The sequence below is a fragment of the Myotis daubentonii genome, chromosome X, assembly GCF_963259705.1.
Source record: "Myotis daubentonii chromosome X, mMyoDau2.1, whole genome shotgun sequence".
Taxonomy (NCBI): Eukaryota; Metazoa; Chordata; class Mammalia; order Chiroptera; family Vespertilionidae; genus Myotis; species Myotis daubentonii.
In genome coordinates, this window is record NC_081861.1 from 116,256,399 (window position 1) to 116,273,857 (window position 17,459).

A 17,459-nucleotide genomic window follows, 5' to 3' on the forward strand; every position below is an offset into this window, starting at 1 on the left:
GCCAGGCCAGGCAAAGAACCAAGCCATCTAAGGTCAATTCTGCCATCACGCCTTAGGCCATTTCATTCCTTTCACCCACAGAATCTCATGAATAGAAAAGTTAAATTTCTAAAAATTAATTCAGGGGCTAGATATGCGGTTTAACATTATGCTATATTATATCCTATTCAATTGTATTACAATTCTACAGATGTGCACAAAAGGGTAGGCTGTTTTTGCCTTTAGTCAGATAAAGGACCAAATTTAAACAATGCCTGAGTAGCCAATTGCTACATGCTGTGATTGGAAGGTTTCTTCAGTCACCTGTCACAATAGTGAAATTTTATTATTAAAGACCCCTTTCTTAGAGAAACCCTGGGCAGGCTATAGACATTTTCTTTTATGACACAAAGAACTCTGATTATAGCCATGAGCAGTGTTATCTGAATTAATATGTGATGTAAATTCTAGTTGAAGTTTTGACTGAAAAAAATTGGAAACTATATTTGATTTAGGGTAAAGGGCAATGCCTTGTTCACTGATTGGGGTAGGGCAGTCGTCCTCAAACTGCGGCTCGCGAGCCACATGTGGCTCTTTGGCCCCTTGAGTGTGGCCATGAAGTTTCAATTGCAATGTACGTGCGCACCTGCATGAGGTATTTTGTGGAAGAGCCACACACAAGGGGCCTCAGTTTGCCGACCACTGAGATAGGATATTTTAATAAAGATAATATTGTTCCAAATAATGTTCCTTCTTATTCTAATACATCTAATACTAAAAAAATAAACAAAAATAAACAAAACCAGGGAGGTCTGTTTTCCAAAAGATATATCTCTGAGTGGTGATGTTTTTCCCCCTCCCAATTTTTGTAAATTTATTTTTTTGTCTTTGACTAGTTGGACACTTCTTTGTTTTCCTCATTAAGAAAACAACAACAAACCTTGTTATACCATCCATCCAGTCATAAAACTATTGGCCTTTATTCTAAGAACTGGCATTGAGCAATGGAAATGACAGCCATAACCTCTATACTCACTAGAGTTCATAGGCTAAAATGGAGACAGTTAATGGAAAATTACAGTATGGTGTGATCCATGCTAAGACAGAAATACAAGGTACAAAAGAGATCATAGGGTGTCAGTGACAGCCACCTGGAAGGGAGGATGTCCATTTTTCCAAGGTCAGCCTCAAAGGATAAATGTAAATAAGCCAATAAAAGGAAGTTGGGATTGTTCTAGGAAGTTGGAACCACATGTTTAAGGCCAACTATCAAGAAGGACATACTATGTACTGGGAAATAAAGAATGAACTTTATAGCTAGGCAGTGGTTCTCAACCTTCTGGCCCTTTAAATACAGTTCCTCATGTTGTGACCCAACCATAAAATTATTTTCGTTGCTACTTCATAACTGTAATGTTGCTACTGTTATGAATCGTAATGTAAATATCTGATATGCAGGATGGTCTTAGGCGACCCCTGTGAAAGGGTCATTCGACTGCCAAAGGGGTCGCGACCCACAGGTTGAGAATCGCTGATAGAGCAAGGAGTAGAAAATGCCAACAAAGACACTGAAGGGACTTTAAAGCAATATTAAGGGTATGGGTTTTACCTTAAAGAAAAACAATCACTAGAAGATTTTAAGCAGAAAGTCATAATTTCATTTTAGAAAGATCACAATCTAGCTGCTTTGCAGATGGACAGTGACAGTGTGGGATGGTAGCCAAGAGGGTAGTACCAGATTTGAGGAAAGAGTTGGTAATAGCTTTAAGTAAAGATAGTGGGGAGAGGGAGAAAAGGAGGAACGCAAGAAATATTAGGAGGTAGATGAAAGAATTGGTGATTTGTTGTCAGATTACATGAAAATGGTGAAGGATGTGATAGAGGAAGAGGAAATATCAGAATTATGCCTAATGCAATTATGCCTAAAGCAACGATTAATTGTAAATATCTGAAATACAGAAAAATGCAGAAAAAGAGCAAAACCAAATTGGGGGGTGGAAAATAAAGTAGAAGTAGACACATGGGGACCACATTTGGTTGATTTGCTCAGTTTTGGTTGCTGTGGGACATCTAAGAGGACATGTCAAGTAGGGCAATATATATTCAAGTTTGGGAATTAAGGGGGAAATCTGGACTAGCGATGTAGAGTTGAGAGTTGTCAGCATATGAGGTGTATTTGAAACTAAGGATATGGGTAGAATGCAAAGAAAGGAAAGTCTAGGACAAAATCCTGAAGATGTATACTATCATGATGCTGCTCTCCCTGCTCTGGAAGCATCATGAGACTTCAGCTCCTTTTCCCATTGATCCAGATGCCTTTATCCTTATTCTTACTTGAGTAACGCTGTGTTCCAGGTAGGTTTTATTAAAAACATGACATCTCCACTATACTTTAAGATTAAGAGCCAACATTTATATTCTTTATGTCATGTCAACTATTCTTTTTTGATTGCGATAACATTGGTTTAGAGCATTATATGTTTCAGGTGTGCAGCATTATCATTTGGTCACCGCCAACAGTTTAGTTTCCAGCGGTCACCATGGGATTAACCCCCTTTACCAGTTTCATTCCTTTCCCCTCTGATAACCAGCAATCTGTTGTGTGTCTCTATGTGTTTTTTTATTGTTGTTTTGTTTGTTTCTGATTTTGGTTTTTTATATTCCACATATGAGTGAAATCATATGGAAGTGTCATTTTTCCATCTAACTTGTTTCACTCACCCTGATACCCTTAAAGTCTATCCATGTTGTTGCAAATGGCAGGATTTGACAATTTGTTCATTCATCCATCAATGGACACTTAGGTTGTTTCCATATCTTGGCTATTTTAATAGTACTGCAATGAACATAAGTGTGCATCTATCTTTTGGAATTAGTGTTTTTATATTCTTAAGATAAATACCCAGTGGTAGAATTTCTGGATGATATGGTATTTCTATTTTTCAATAGAGGAATCTCCATTCTGTTTTCCATAGTGGCTGGACAGTGAACATTTCCACCAACAATGCATGAGGGTTCCCTTTTCTGCCCATTCTCACTGACACTTGTTTCTTGTCTTTTGGGTGATTACTTTCTAACAGTTGTGAGCTGATATTTAATTGTGATTTTGCTTTGCATTTTCCTTATAATGAGTGATACTGAACACCTTTTCATGTGCGTGTTGGCCATGTTTATGTCTCCTTTGGAAAAATGTCTACTCAGATTCTCTGCTCATTTGGATTCTTGTTGTTATTGACATGTATGAGTTCTTTATATAGTTTGAATATTAACTCCTTATGGGATATATGATTTTCAAATATCTTTTCCCATTTGATAGGTTGCCTTTTCAGTCTGTTGATGGTATCCTTTGCTGTGCAGAACCTTTTTACTCTGTTGTAGTCCTATTTGTTTATTTATTTATTTTGTTTTCCTTGCTTTTAGAGTCCAATAAAAAAAGCATGGCTAAGATTGATGTCAAGGAGCTTACTCCATGTGTTTTCTTCTAAATATCTTATCATTTCAAGTGTTTATTTATTTTTTATTGATTAAGTTATTACATATGTGTCCTTATCCCCACATTACCCCCCATCACCCCCACTCATGCCCTCACCCCTCCCCCGTTGTCTGTGTCCATTGGTTAGGCCTATATGCTTGCATATAAGTCCTTTGGTTGATCTCTCCCCCTTACCCCCACCCTCCCCTACCTTCCCTCTAAGGTTTGACATTCAAGTTTTTAATTCATTTTGAGTTAATGTTTGCAAATGGTCTAATAGTATTTATATAATAAAAAAAGCAGGATCATTAAAATACCCCAATCATGGTCTGTGGGAAGGATAGTTCCACTGTACCAGATAATCATGCCTATATATTGTATAATAAGAGAAAATACTTGATCTGTTGCATTAATTAAAGAATTCTTGAAAAGTGGCCTATCCCAATCCTTACTCTCATGACTACTCTTTTAAAGGTAAACAGATCCTCAAAGGGAGACTCTGTGACATGTTCAGCATTCTATTTATACTTGAAAAGTGTTAAATTATTCAAAATCATACTTATAGTAGCAATCAAGATTAATTGCAGCTATATTAGGATTACTTATTATTTGTTCTACTTTGGCAGGAACACAAATCCAATTGTACAAGCAATTTCCATAATCCAAATTGTGAGAGAAGAGGGGGAAAGAGGCCATGCAAAACTAGTTGAATAGTATTTAAAGTAAATCTTTAACCAGATGGATATCTAAAATTCCCTTTTTGAAAAGGAGCTTGATTCTGAACAGATTGTATATGTGTCTCACTGGTGGAAGTGGATTATCTATCTTGAATTGGATTGTGATGACGATGACCCTATTCTAAGTAAACCAAATCCTTTGAACTATGTAATGAGGTCAGGAGGAACATTCGGCCTGAGAACAACAGATTGCAATGACTGAAATTATTTCACTAATGTTTTATCCAGCCTCTTTTCTTGATGTACATAATATTGTGGTTTTGTCCTTCAGAGATTCCTGATCCTGTATTTGTGTGTGCTATCTCTCTTTTCTGATTATTTATTTTTATAAAGTAGAGCTGAATGAGGGGAAGGAAGCTGCGAAATCTGTCTTACAAAAAGGTGATTGTGGAAGAGTCTAGAATCTTTATTAACTTTGCAGCAGGATTGCAGAAAAATAATGAGCAAACATTTAACTGATTCATTCTTATTTCTTCTTCAGGCCGTGAGGAGGCAAAAGTTGCTTGAACAGAGTATCCAGTCTGCCCAGGAAATTGAAAAATCCTTGCACTTAATTCAGGAGTCCCTCTCATCCATTGACAAGCAGTTGGCAGCTTATATTGCTGACAAAGTGGATGCAGCTCAAATGCCTCAGGAAGCCCAGGCAAGTAGACTGGGAATGAGTTTCTGTTCTTTTGTTTTTTTACTATCAGAACAAGATATTGCTGAATTTCCAACTTACATTTTATTCAGTTAGTTTTACAGAGGGTTATTTAATTGAATGATTGGACTATGTGGAGGTGAAGGGAGAAACGGAGCTCTAGATTAGCTCTGTAAGATTTATTTTTGAAAATATGTAATGGTAGGAATTTGAATAGAGACACATACAAGACAGGGTCACTGTCACACTGAAGGCTGCTCTTTCTCAATATTTTCCGACTGGTATCCTTAAACAATGAAAAATCATAGGAATTTAAATGGTAAAGAAAATATTTTAATGGTGCTATTGAAGATGCAGTATCAAACATTTTATCAGCTCATCTTTGTTATCTTGGAATTGCAAGCCATATTAAATCTATATTTTTATACATTTAATGTGTTGTGAGTAGTTAATGAAAAGAACTTAGAGATGCGGATTTGCATTTTATCACTAATCATTGTATATTTACACACACACACACACACACATTCATTTCCATTCAGTCGGATGATAAAATGTGTTAAAAGTTTTTCTATAATGAGAGCTAAAAAGTAATGAAAATAAGTCAACTTTATACTGAGTAAATTTAGGCTACATCTAAATTAACCCACATCTTGGAAAGTACTTTTAAAACTATTAGTAGCAAAATTGAAATAGGGAAAAGCTATTGTATTAGAAAAAAATGGGAAAATGGGAACTTTTAGGGAAAACATCTTATTTAGCTGAAAAGGTATGGGACCCTAAGTGTTTTCTTTCATTTCGTAGTATACATGAATGCAGGATTCTATGAAAATTAATATAACATACCAGATAGTTTGTAATAACGTAGCGTAATTTTATTTTTAAATAAAAAGTTATAGTAATAGTATTAAGTATAAAAGTTCAAAATACTTGTGAATAAAAACACACAGATAAATTAAGAAATTTCAAGTCTACTTGAACAAAGGATTTTGAGTACTAATAAGCTCAAATTTATTTTTCATGCATTTCTGGTTGCACCTGCATTTTCAATACAATTCTTGACTTTGAATTCTCCAAGTGGTAATATATAATATTGGAAAAAGCAAACCCCCTGAAAGATATTGAAATATTCTTCACTATGATTTTCGTTTAAGATGACAGCAAGTGAATTGTTTTCTCGAACAGAATTATCAAGTACCCAGATTTACTTCAAGGATTGCACTTACTGAAGCTCAATTTGAAACTCCCTTGAAAGAAACAAGTAGAGAATAAAGAAGTTGTCTGTGAAATCAGAACTTAAGCACAATGTATCATACCAGTAACCCACAAAGAATTCCACCAAAATGACATTTTTCTAATAATAAATAACTGGGAATTTATTTTTTCTTAGAATTTCTAATTTCTAAGAATTAATACTCTGTATTGATAAAAAGAACAGTTTCTTTGGATTTTATAAAAGCTCATTGCTAATTAAAAGATTAGCAGGCTTAGCTTTTCCTTTTCCAAAACTGAGTACTTGCTTTAATACATCACTGAGAAGCAGGACAGAATGAATGGCATTACCATGTTTGGTCATCTTCTGTATGTGCTCAGATTTCCTGTCACAAACTGGCCACATGGATTTGTGGATGTCTGACTCCACCGTGTGGTGCACTAGCAGTTTTGCTACTAAATGTATATTTGTTAATGAAACTTTCTTTTTCTGCCTTTTAAGATTGTTTGAGCTTCTCAAGTATATAAAAAAAAATCTCAACATTAAGGAAGTGTATGCAATGTGTACAACTTTTGACAGGCAAACTCTTATTATATATAAAAGTAGTACATCAAGATACTTCCTTGCATTCCATTTGCACTTATAACTGTAGGGCAGGAATGAGCTTCCCACTGCTCCAAAATGTTAATTGATCATTTCTCGGTCATGATTAGAGAATCAGGTCTTTTAATGTTAAATTGGATTCAAACTATTTTACTTTTTTATTTTGTGATATGAGCTTGGAGGAACAGAGCTTACTTTTTCAGACAGTGAAACTACATACTGCAAGAATATCAGAGCATGTGTTCAACTGAGTATTTTCTTTAAAATTATAACCCTTAAACCAGAATCTTAGATCATATGACCACAGCATCAGCTGCCCAATGCCAGTCCATTTAAAGAGATATTTTTTCCAATTAAAATACAAATTTCAGATGACATCCAATTGATTCAAATAGAGGAAAGCAAATAAGGAAAACTCTTCTAGTTTAGGAATCTATCTTCTAGTTATAGAAATCAGAAACGTTAGAGCTATTTAAAAAGTAGTATGATTAAAATATAAACATTGTGAGTGTTTCTTTACTCTTTAAGTTTCCTGAAGTACACACTAAAACACAGAGATTTTGTTTTAGCACCTAAAAATCCAAGTATCTAATGCTGCATCCCAGGCCAGTCACATCAGAATCTCTGGGTGGAATCAGTCATCAGAATTTTCAGAACCTCCCCCCAGTTATTCTAATGTATAGCCAATGCTAAGGGTAACTGTGGATATTACATTACTGGTAATGGCTGAATGTCTCCAGTACTTTTTTCACATCACATTTCTCACCACTCTTTGATAAAGATTCTCAGCTATGGCTGTGTCAAGATTTCAGTGGAAGGGAGTCCTGGTGGAAATCAAACTACTGGTGACTTTATCTCCTACTTTAATTGTCCCCTTACTCTTATGAGAAATGGGTGAAAGTAGACAGCATAGCTGAGAACTCCTGCATGAACAAATTAATTTGGACAAGTAGAATTTTCAATATGGATTTTTGAGGATGAGCTCAGTTTGGTTTTATTATTTTCTTTTTTCTTCCTAATTTCACATATGATGATGGGTCTCTAAATCATCCTTGGAGTTGTCATAACTATTTAAGTGTAATGATTAAAATTATGAAGATACTTTATAATTTGCACTTTTTCAGTAAGTTCATATTTTGAATCTCCAACATCTAAGAACAATCTCACATGTGGACCTATTGAAAATCTCCATATTATGTGTTGAGGATGCACAGTTTATAGATGAAAAAATGCTCCTGTTATGTAAATAACCCCATGAAACATTGGGGTTGCCTAGCAGTGATTGAAATAGCTAAACTCACCCTAACCGGTTTGGCTCAGTGGCTAGAGCATCGGCCTGTGGACTGAAAGGTCCCAGGTTTGATTCCGGTCATGGGCATGTACCTTGGTTGCGGGCACATCCCCAGTGGGGGGTGTGCAGGAGGCAGCTGATCGATATTTCTCTCTCATCGATGTTTCTAACTCTCTATCCCTCTCCCTTCCTCTCTGTAAAAAATCAATAAAATATATATATTTTAAAAAGAAATAGCTAAATTGTCCTTCTACTTCTGTTTGGCAGATTCTGATCCCATCTTTTGTAACCTCATGTCCTCATAGTATATGTATGTGCATGAATAACAGGAAAAAAATAAAACAATTTAGGAAGCAAAAGCATTATCATCAAAGAAGAGGACTTCTTAATCAATATAGTAAAGTGCTCTTATATTTTGCTCAGCCAACTAAGACTTGGGATATTTCAGGTCCACCACAAACCAGATTTCTTCTTTCCATCTCTTTTGTTCATACCATTAATAATGTGGCTAAAACAGTATCCATAGATAGAAAAGAGGGATCTTCTGTTTACTAAAGAAAGCAATTAATTTAAAGTGATGGCATTAGTAGCAGATCAAAACAATTCATAATTGAGATCTTCCTGTATTTATGCAAGCTAAATTTTACAACTCACTTTAAATATATTGGGCCATATTTTAAAACTAGAGGCCCGGTGGATGAAAATTCATGCACTGGAGGGGGGGTCCCTCAGCCCGGCCTGCCCCTCTCACAGTCCAGGAGCCCTCAGGGGTGGGAGGCGACCCAGCAATCAGGGGAATGTGATTCCCCATCACACCTCTGCTGCTGCCACTGCCAGCAGTGCAAGCCTCGGCCAGCCCTCGTTACCTGAGCCTTGGGCAGCCCTTGGCAGCTGGGCAGCCGCCATCAGAGGCCTGCCTGTGCCTCGGGCCAGCTCTAGGTGGCTGGGCAGCTGCCATCTGAGGCTTGCCTGTGCCTCAGGCTGGTCCTGGGCGGCTGGGGGGATGAAGGGACTGGGCGCCATCTTATTGTGGCTATGGGTGCCTCCATCTCTGAGGGCATGGCAATCAATTAGCATATTCCCTCCTTATTGGCTGTGGGCGCTGCCATCTTTGAGAGCTGGGTGGTCAATTAGCATATTCCCTACTTATTGGCTGTGGACGCTGCCATCTTTTAAGGTGGGGCAGCAATTAGCATATTTCCTCCTTATTGGCTGTGGGTGCTGCCATTTTGTGATGGTGTGAGGGTTAATTAGCATATTCCCTCTTTATTAGATAGGGGAAGTATTCCCTTATGACTTTAAGTCAATGACTAACAAAGTAAAGACTTAAATGCAGATTTTGGTCTATCAGATTCAGCTTATAATTTCATTACAGAATAAAAAAGACTTTTATAGTGTAAATAGGTACATTTGATTTTCAAATGACTCAGAACAGTCTAACTTTATAGCCTGCCACACTGATTTATGAATTAGTATAAACCCACATAGGGGAATTAACTCAGGATTTATGTGATAATGAAATAATTTTATAACAGAAAGTGGAGAACTGTTACAAAGATTTGGGTTCCATAGGCAGCAAAATCTCAGACCTCTGTGAGAGCAATATATTTATGGATACATCTGCTAGAGCATAGGGATATAAGGGGAAAGTAAACAAATGGGACTACATCAAAATAAAAATCTTCTGCACAGCAAATAAACAATTAACTAAATGAAAAGAGAGCCCACTGCATGGGAGAACATATTTGCCAATGATACATCCAATAAGGAGTTAATTTCCAAAGTATATAGGGAACTCACACAACTGAACAAAAGGAAGAAAGCAATACAACTAAAAAATGGGCAAAGGACCTAAATAGACACTTCTCCAAAGCAAACTACAGATGGCTAACAGACATATGAAAAAATGCTCAAAGTCACTGGTCATCAGAGAGATGCAAATTAAAACCACAATGAGGTATCACCTCACACCTATCAGAATGGTTATCATCCACAAATGATAAGTTCTGGGTAGGATGTGGAGAAAAGGGAACCCTAGTATACTGCTGGTGGGAATACAGACTGGTGTAGCCACTATGGAAAACAGTAAGGAGATTCCTCAAAAAATTAAAAATGGAACTCCCATTTGACCCAGTCATCCTACTACTAGGAATATATCCTAAGAAACCCGAAACACCAATCAGAAAGAATGTAAGTATTCCTTTGTTCATAGCAGCACAATTTACAATAGCTAAGATCCTGAAACAAACCAAGTGCTCATCAGTAGATGAGTGAATAAAAAAAGCTGTGGTACATTTACACCATGGTATACTATGCAGCAGTAAAAAAAAAAAAAAAAAAAAAAAAAAAAAAAAAAGGATCTCTTACACTTTGAGACAGCATGGAGGGACTTGGAGAGTATTACACTAAGTGAAATAAGCCAGTCAGAGAAAGACAAGTACCACCTGATCTCCCTCATATATGGAAACTAATGAACAAAATAAACTGCTGAACAAAATAGATCCAGAGACATAGAAGCATGGAACAGTCTGTGGAACCTCAGAGGGAAGGCAGGGGTGGGTGGGTGGGAAGAGATCAACCAAAGAATTTATATGCATACTAGAGGCCCTGCCTCGGCCTGGTCTATGATCAGGACCATCTTCCCCCGCTGCCTGCAGCTGGCCCCGCCCTCCGCTGCCGATCACCCCCAGTTCCCCATTTACCATCGGGTGATCAGAGCTTGCCTGCTGGGGGGAGAAACCTAGAGGTTGGCCGTTCCACCTGCTTGATGGCCCTGCCCCCACCACGGGTGGCCCTCTGTGTGTAGGTGACTGGTGGGGCAGGGGCCACCCATGTCCCCTGCCACCCACCCCGTTTCCCCATTTGCCATTGGGTGATCAGAGCCTGCCAGCCAGGGAAAGGGACCGAGAGGTGGTCAGTACACCTCATAGTGACTGGTCAAGCAGTTGTTCTAGTTGTTCTGTTGTTAGGGTCAATTTGCATATTACCTGTTTATTATATGGGATAGAGGCCGAGTGCACGGGTGGGGGCTGGCTGGCCTTCCCTGATGAGGGCCCCGGATCAGGGTGGGGGTCCCCGTTGGGGGGCAAGGCCGGCCGGGGCGAGTAGCCATGGCCATCCTGCCATTAGGGTCAATTTGTCATATTACCCTTTTATTATATAGGATATGAAAAACCTATGAACACAGATAATAGGGTAGTGAAGGCCTGGGATGGCGGGATGAAAGTGGGCTAGAAGAGGTCAAGGGGGAAAAAAGAGGACGGTTATAATAATAAAAGCATAATATGCTAATTAGTCCAGATGTCCTTCCAGATGAAGCCAGGGCTGCGAGGGAAGTCTGGGTCCCGGGTGCCAGAGGGAGGCCGGTGCTGGCAGCCGGGGGAAGGAATGCCTACTCTTGCATGAATTTCATGCATTGGGCCTCTAGTATATAATACTTTTAACAATAAAGATTTAAAACAAACAAATAAAATTGGGGTTCCAATGGTAAATTCCACAGAGCCATGGCAAAAATACTGTAGTTTATTTTACCCAGCAGTGCAGATATAATGGTAAACACAGTGCAATTCATTTTAAGTCTTTTCTAACATTGAAATGCTACCTCTATGTGTTACTACATAGAACTCATTACTTCCTTATTTAGAATGCCTATTAGTGTTTTTTTGATGTTTAATAGTGTGGGAGGTAATCACAAGTAAGAGTTGCAAAAGATGCAAGATATTATAAACATGCTACACATCATTGACTGTACTTGGAAACACTGCATATTATGTCCTCACAGGATGTGTAATAAAGAAATGCATGTCTTTCATATTATAAACTAGGAAGTCCACTTCTTAATATTGCCATTAAATTATAGCATCCCATTGTGAAAATCTCTAAAAATTTTAAATATAAAAGTGAAACTAGAAGCATCATACTGTGGTCACATTGAAGACTCTTGCAGTACTCTGAGGAGTTTGGAATGATTTAAATTCAACCCATTTTCTTTGTTTTCTCTCATTCAAATGGATATTTATTCCAAAAAAAAGGTGACAGAGAAGTTAGGACTCTAAAAAGCACACCCAGATAATGCTTGTCATAGCACACCCTGTTTTTTTTAATTGTTGACAATATTACAGATATCTTCCATTCCTCCCCCCTTTGTCCCTCTCCTCCCAGTCCCTACACCACCCCAGGCCTTCCCCACACTGTTTTCTGTGTCTATGGGTAATGCATATATGAATATTAAATTCTTGGGTTAATCTCTTCCTTTCTTCTCAACCCCACTTCCCTCTGAGATCGGTTAGTCTGTTCCATGCATCCATGTGTCTCACCTATTTTGTTCTTGACTTTATTTTGTTCATTAGATTCCACATATAAATGAGGACCTGTGATATTTGTCTTTTTTTGACTTATTCAACATAACATAATAATCGCCAGGTCCATCCATGCTACCACAAATGGTATGGAATCCTTTTTATAGCTGCATAATATTCCATTGTGTTTATTTTCTTTTTAGCATTTATGACTATCAGAAACTTCCTTATTTTTTTCATTAGCATTTTGTTGTTTTCTCTACCAACTCCCATTCCCTACACACCTAAGGTCAGCTACAAGAAAGCAGGACTGCATAGCAGGTCCTCAGTAAATATTTGATGCATTCATTAAATTCTACAAAGAGTTAAGCACTAAATATGTGCCAGATAAATGTCCTAGGAACTGTTAAGGAAAAAAAGTGGACAAGCAATGCATCTTTCCATAGCACAGAAGAAAAATGCAAATGAAAGAATTGCTGGTCAACCAAGTTGAACATGATCATCAGTAACTTTTTTTTTTATAAATGGAACTGCGTAATATCATGAAAACATCTTGGCATAGTGCTTTATGACACTGCCAAGGTTTGGAACTTTGAAAAGACTTCCAAGATATTTTAAGTAGTATACCATAAAATGTTTCACGTGACAGGAAATGATTAATGGAAATTACATATTCCAGCCTTCCTATGTATTACATACTTTTCATGGACTGTAGCATATGAATGATGATTGCTCACAAAGCATCCACAATATTTGATTTTATCTTTACAACAATATAATGAGTTAGATAAGTTGAATATTTATGTGCAAGAGAGTATTTGAACAGGCTATATTAGTGATTGGGAATGGGGATGGGGAGTTAGGCAAATACACTCACGGGTTCATTTGGGGGGCTTAGAAATGTTCCAAAAATCAAATCGTGGCTATGGTTGCACAATTCTAAATATTACTAAAATTCAGTGAGTTATTGAATTTTATGGTATGCAAATTATACCATAATAAAGCTAATTTTAAAAGACACTATTAATAGAGAATATTTCAAATAGTAAGTTTAAAAAATAACTTCAGCTTGCCATCAACTTTTCATTCTATTTTTTTTTTTTACATGCAGGAAAGGGTGAAATGTGAGGGATTTGTTAAATAACCTGGAATTAACTTAAATTATGATTATTATCAATGACCATAATGGTGTTCACTATAAGAGCCTACACAGTAATATCATAATGCTTCAATTGTTCATACTTTAATACACTTAATGGATTTCACTTCTAAAGTATTTTTACTGTTGGTGGGACTTTAACTTAGATCTTCATTCTCCACATTGATAATTATCTCTCTAAGAGCAAAAATTAACCTACAGCTACTACAGTACCCCGATATTTCTATACAGATATCCAAATTTCCCCCAAAGTTTTGTCTCTTCACTTATCTAATTTGGAAAGTAACCATAATTGCTTGAAAACGCATTTTTATAATGACCTATTCTATTATCATCACTTTTATAATTATTATAACTAAGAAGAATATCATTTCTCAGCTGTATTACAAGGATGAATAATTCCACACAATGTTTACTTTAAAATTTATAAGGGTCTGTCATCAAGTTTTCTTCCCAAAATTAACATGTTGTATTAACCTCTGGAGATTTGTAGTCAACCTTGCATTTTTTTTCAGGCTTAAAGTTTAACCCAGACTTAATACACCACAGAAACGTGTTTTTCCAGAAATTTGATAATATACTACAGAACTCATATGTCAAGGAAAAATGTTTGGGAAACACTAAAATAGAATATTTCCTTCATATCACTCCTACCCCCAGAATGGAAGAAGATAGCAATCAGTTAATTTCTTAAAGCTCCTAAAATGATGCTCCACTAAAGTACTTATGGGTGAACTAAGTCAATAGGTAAATTTATTTTAGTGATATTAAATGTTTGCCATTTTGCCCTGGCCGGTGTGGCTTGGTTGGTTGGGTATAGGCCAGAGCACTGAAAGGTTGCTGTTTCAATTCTGGTCAGCGCCCCTGCCTAGGCTCCTGGTTCCATTCACAGTGTGGGGCATGCAGAAGGCAGCTGATCAATGTTAGACTCTTGAATCAAGGTTTCTCTCTCTCCTCTCTCTCTTTAGAAATCAATAAACTATTCTTTAAAAAAAATTAAGATAAATAAATAAAATGTCATTGCATAAATTTTCACACATATACATATATATGTATCTGTATGTATATATACATGTACACAAATATATATTTATCTTAATAAATATGAATTGAGGGTTCCAATATACCTCACTTACCTGAAATACACTGTGGTCAAGTTGTTAAATTATAACAAGCTCATTGCCTGATAAATATTTCTGATAAAAGTAAAAACTGCTTTATCTGATAAGACTTAATTTTTAGATATTATGCTTATAATTCATCCAATCAACTTATAGGACTTTTTTTTACAAACAATAATAAAAAGCTGTGTGAACTTTTTCTTACTTTTTTACTTACTAAGTTATTACAAAGTATAATATGGAACTTTTCAAAATTATCTGTCCTTGAGCATTATTATGTTTTAATGTCCTCCATATTTTAAAAGTACAAAATTTTCAAAATATTTTAATATATTTTCTTCCTTTAATTTTGTGAGTATGAGTTCTATGTGGACATTTTTCCTTCCCAAGGATGCAAGTTCAAAATTGCTAATGTTTAGAAATGACTAATCTAACAGTGTTACATTTCTCTATTAATAGTCTCAATATGACATCTAATACTTTTCCTTTTGAAACATTTTAGTTATTTTCTCTGGAATCATTTTCTTCGACATCACAAAAGCTCTAATAATTATTTTATATAAAGTCTCCTTTATTCCATTAAACACTTAAGACAGCTACAGCTTAATTTTGCTTGTCATTTTCTGTCATTAATTTGATATATGAGAATGTCTGATGAGGTAAATCCTGATAAAAAGCAGTGCTCTCGGCTCAGTTAATTGTAAAGTGCTCTATTGGAAATGTCATTAATGTTTGATTGATTTTTAGTTCTATAATCCGCCCTTTACAATTTTTAATGGAAAAAAGTGGTTATTTCTATTTCCATTGTTGTTTCCTACTTTCAATAGATAGTGCTAGTTAAGAACATAATTACTGTATTGTCAAATGACTTTTTTGGTAATGGCATGATAATATAATTTACTTTATATTTTTGTCACTTTCATGGGGAAAAAAAATCTAGTGATCCTGAAAGGCATTTTCTCAATCAGCAGGTCCTGATTTACTAAGTCATTTCATTTTAATTATCTGGGAAATTACTGATTTTATTTGAAGCCAAGCTGATAATTTCACCAGATCAGTTGTTTATTTTCTTTGAACACATATCCTGATAGATGTATATTTTAAGCTAAAATACAACTCAAATTGTACATCTTTATTTAGATCTTTAGCAGATCTTATTGGTAGCCAAGTGTGGAAATCATTTCCCTTTGTTTCACATCTTCCACTCTCAATGTTTTCTTCTACAATATAATATTTTTCATTGTCTGATCATAATGTCAGGAAAGATTATGTAATGTGTGTCTTTTTTATTAGAGGAATTTTAAAATAAGAGATCATCCATTCTGCCTGCAAGTTTCCAAAACACTCAATTTTAACAAATAATATTTATCTGTTTCACAATAAGTCTGCCCTAAAGTCATTAGCAGTTTAATTGTTTCCAGAATAATATTCTGATTAGGTTAAATAAAAGTAGGTGTTAAACAATATCTTAAATACAAATTAAAAGTGTATTTTCAGTTGAAAGTAAGAATTGAGGCATTAATTTGTAACGGTGCTAAATAAATATAAGTGTGATGCAAGAAGTATAACTTCCCAAAGTAGAATTGATTGGAATTATATATCAATTTTATCTTATAACTTTAATAATGAATTGGATTGCTGTTCCTGAGTATAGTCATTAAGTATATTTAGAAGTATAAAGTTTAATTTGAATAAAGAACTGTGTTCCTCTTGGATATCACAATGTATATAAATATATAAAACATTCTGAGGAGTTCTGTGTTACAGACACATGTTTATCCTTAATTTCTAAAATATATTTTGCCACTGGGCTCTTTTCATGTATAATGTACTTAATTTATAAATAAATTTGGATCTCTAATCATATTGGAACAGTAGTACAAATATGAAAATTTTTCTAGAAATGCTGTCTATAAATTATGCTAAAATCTCAGTTTTATATGATATTCAACCATCACTTATTTTCAATTTTAATAGTTTCAGTAGTGATGACACTTTAAGAGCACAGACATTCTCAATAGTCCATCCAACTATTTGATCTAACTGTGAATATCTCAGAGTCCATGAAATCCTTTGCATTGAGTTCCAAATTGCCAAACTTTCCTCTCACAAGTTATGTGGTCCTTCTTATCCTCTGGTGACAGATAAAAGTTCAGTTTTTTCTTCTGTGTTCTAAGTCATTGTTGTTTCTATTGCTTATGAGCCTTAATAACAGTATGGCTTATTTGTATAAAATGTTAGCTTTGTTTTATAATGCCAAGCAACAAGAGGCAGCTTTGGGGAGGGGGACAATCTTTAAGAAAAATACTGTATAAAATAGAAAATTAGATGCTACATTATAGAAGAGTCTTTGGCAAGTGAAGGGCCCTAAAACTTAAGTCTCAATAGCTTCACACTAATTCCTCTTTTAGAAAGTAATTCTTACTCTCCCCGCATTCAATCTTTTCTTCCATGAAACGAAGCACACACACTCTACATGCTGGAAACACAGTCTTTGCTAGCATGGTTCACAGCCTGGCATGAGATCCAATTTTCTTATTCCCTACCCATTAAAAATCTTTCTCAGCCATATGCAATTTAAATTATGCCAACATCTTATAATTTCACCACATCCTATAGTAGAAATTAATTTTCCCTTCTCTTTTATTGCAGAGCATGAAGTTTTATATTGCTCATTTCTGCTTTGTGATTTACTTATATTTCTATATTCTGTCTCCCTAGAACAAAAGTGCCTTAAAAATAGGGACACTAGTTTTGTTCTCACTATGTAGAATTGAGTAGTAGATGCAGAACTTGTTTCATGAATCAAATTAATAAACTAAATACTATTAATATGCAAATAAGATTTTGAATGTCTGCGTTGTCTGATAAATGTCCATTTGGGGATGCTTTTATTTGTAAATCATAATTTAAGAGGTAATATAGTTGGGCATTGAGTTTGCTATT

The 17,459-nt window shown here is 35.7% G+C and overlaps 1 protein-coding gene across 5 annotated transcripts in view; it reads left to right on the plus strand.

The window, feature by feature from the left end:
- The window catches only part of DMD (dystrophin), a 2,282,236-nt gene that overhangs the window by 833,868 nt on the left and 1,430,909 nt on the right, over positions 1 to 17,459 (plus strand). For 3 of the 5 annotated variants that reach the window (XM_059679269.1, XM_059679268.1, XM_059679270.1), the window contains exon 30: positions 4,670 to 4,831. In XM_059679269.1, the coding sequence (XP_059535252.1) occupies positions 4,670 to 4,831 (162 nt within the window). Of the gene's footprint in view, positions 1 to 4,374; positions 4,570 to 4,669; positions 4,832 to 17,459 lie in introns of those variants that run through there. The other 2 variants (XM_059679272.1, XM_059679271.1) reach the window with 1 other exon arrangement.